General features: G+C 39.4%; 1 protein-coding gene across 1 annotated transcript; it reads left to right on the forward strand.

Annotated features, from left to right (window-relative positions):
• The first annotated feature begins 282 nt into the window (after positions 1–282).
• LOC143621993 (BRI1 kinase inhibitor 1-like) lies at positions 283–1119 on the forward strand. Its single transcript, XM_077093258.1, has one exon. The coding sequence runs from the start codon at positions 283–285 to the stop codon at positions 1117–1119; it is 837 nt and encodes a 278-aa protein (XP_076949373.1).
• The last annotated feature ends 1844 nt before the right edge of the window (positions 1120–2963 follow it).

A 2963-nucleotide genomic window follows, 5' to 3' on the forward strand; every position in this document is an offset into this window, starting at 1 on the left:
ATGTGTCTTTTAACTAAAGCAAATTAACACCCTCTATCTTTGATCAATTCATCAACTACCAACCAACGCTTTTCATCAATTTATTCTAATTACACATGCAGATTTTGGTCGTTAGTGTCATATGGAGCATGTTACCTTATATTATAAAAGACAAACAACTCAAACTAGTCTGCCCCCAACTCTACTTGTTCATCACATTCTCTGACAAAACCCTCTGTGTCTCTCTCTATCCATATTGTTGTTATCTACTTGTGTTACCTTTTATCACAATTCTAGTAAGATATGAGCCATAAGGTAGATAATGAGCAAAGACACTTGAAACAACAATCCACACCACCCCAAAATCCACCATCTCCACCACCAACAACCACCACATCACCTCCCTCAGCCTCTTCATCTCCCACCCATGAGTTCTCCTTCACCACTCAACATCACACTCTAAATAATATTAATAATTATAATAAAACCACTAGTGCCAATGCCACTCTCCAACCACCACCACCCGCGGCCATTGACTTATCTCCGGCGGATGATATCTTCTTCCGCGGCCACCTCCTCCCTCTCCACCTCCCTGACTCCCCTCGCTCCTCCAACAACTCATTGGACAGTTTTACCCTCCCCATCAACCTACTCTTTGGTAACACCAGCTTCCACTGCCACCATGAAGCCATATTATCTGATTCTGATGAGCCTGACATCACCACCATCAACCCTAACAGACCAAAGTCCAGATCTTTTTCAATGTTTGGAATACCCAAGTGGAATAAAAGGTTTGACAATGATACACAAACAGAAGAAGATCAAGTTAAAGACAAAAACATACGTCAACTCATCAAGCGGTACATGAAAATGGTGAAAACTTTGTTGTCTTTTCCAAAGAGGTCGAATACGAGGTTAATTAACCTCCAGTCGTATTCGTTTTCTGGCAACTCAATGTGTAGAAAACCGGTGGTGATGAATAAAGGTATCCTTGTTGCATCAGGGTGTATGAGTCCTACCGAAATTAGGAGTGAAAGTAGCATGGAAGAGTTACATGCTGCGATTCAAGCTGCAATTGCTCATTGTAAGAATTCCATCGCCATAGAAGACAAAATTCAATCCAAAAAATGCAATATATAAAAGCATGTTCTAAGTGTTTTTTTTGTTGACTCCCAAATGATCTCATGAGATTGTTAAACGTACACAAATGTTCTTGTGATATATGATCATATTTTCATGTTTGCTTCAATCTAGCTTTTATTTGGCAATAATTGTATTAAGGTCACTTATATTTTGTTTTTATAATGTCATGGTTTTAACGTTTAGGAGCTCCGTAAGATAACTTTGCGATCATATAGTCAAGTCCATTAGTTCATCTTCCCCATATGCATACGGCTCTCACGTATACATACATTTCAATATCTATAAATGTATTGGATCTATGTGTGTATGTGTGAAGCATATATATTATATATTCTCTTGAAGGTTTCCCAACAAAGTAACTTTCACTTTAAAATTTTCAAAAATATAATTATTGTTTTTTTGCTAACAAAACTTGAACATGTTTAGGTTTTTCTAATTTTTTTAATGGTTTTTTTTTGTAGAGTTTTTATAATGCGATAAACGTAAGACATAAATGTAGTAGTCATCAAACACTGAAAATTTCACCATAAGCCATTTACTTCGGTGTGAGGGTAGTGTCATCAAACTCATAAAAAGTATGAGGAGTATAAATCTTCTGTTAAAAAAGAACCACATGTAAATTTTCTGACTGACCCATCGGAGTGAAGATCATCTCTTCGACCGGCTAACATTTTGATGTTTGGATGGATAGGAGGAAAACATGTGTATGTGGATTTAACAGGGGTTTTCCCTCTGGTAGGCTTAGGGAGTAGTGGTTTCACAGTCGGTCAAGCTGCTTAATGCAAGGTGACAAAACATGAGAATGGTCCTTTAGCAACCAACATGTATTTATTTCTTTTGCTTTTGATACTTTTGGTTTCCTGGTGCCTGATTCAACGGGTCATGCATAGTAATATTATGACTCCAAGATCAGCAAATGTAGTTTATAAAAGATTGAGTTTTGTGATTCAAATAGGGGTAGCGGCGGGCAGCTTGTTGCTCACTTGCCTTCTGTTTCGATGTAATTTAATTTTTAAAAGCTTAATACTTTAATAAGTTAATACTGTAATAATTTCTAGCACTTCAAACCAAGATTGTAAAAGTCGTTATGCAGTCTTAGGCGGTCGACTGGAGAGTCGCAAGTACTCAGGAGTATTCGGGGATTACTCGGAAAATACATGAGGAGTACGCGGCCGAGGCGGGGAGTACTCGATCTAGGCGGGGAGTAATCGGGGAGTACTCGGCCGCCTAGTCGGGAGTTTTACAACATTGCTTCAAACCCGGTGGTATAAAAGAGGGGGGCATTTGTGATCAAGGGGTTTCAAGGAGGCATCAACTGCTTCGAATTTGCATGATTGGTAAAAATTTGCACGGAAAATAATGGTAGTAGGATCTCATGTCTAGTTGGAACTGAGAGTACATGGAAACCGCTCATTAGACTTCTCGTTATGGCGTGGTTTTGGGGGCAGCATAGGAGCGTTTTTGGGGAAACATCGTCGAGGGGCAGTAAGCGGTTGGCGGCAAGGGAGGGAGGTCTTGCTAGAATTGACGGCAAAGGGGGTGGGTGGTGGACCCTCCGTCAATTCCAACGGTCATTTGTCTGTTTAAATTTAAAAAAAAATTCTTTATATATCCATCATTCACTCCAATTTTACAAACATCTTATTCACCTCTTTAAACTTATAAATTTTCCCCAAAATTATGGATTCCGACTTATCTTCGACACCCGACTTTTATTACCCCGAGCCCGACGCTATTTCGGATTCGGATTCAAAGGGTGAAGCGATATTTAGTACGATTCGAGAGGCTGCTCAGCTCTTAGTCAAGCATTGCGAAAGCTCACAACCATGAAAAAAACGACC

Source organism: Bidens hawaiensis, unplaced genomic scaffold, assembly GCF_021521415.1.
Source record: "Bidens hawaiensis isolate Kalapana, Puna unplaced genomic scaffold, B.hawaiensis_p1.1 tig00003004_1, whole genome shotgun sequence".
Classification (NCBI taxonomy): Eukaryota; Viridiplantae; Streptophyta; class Magnoliopsida; order Asterales; family Asteraceae; genus Bidens; species Bidens hawaiensis.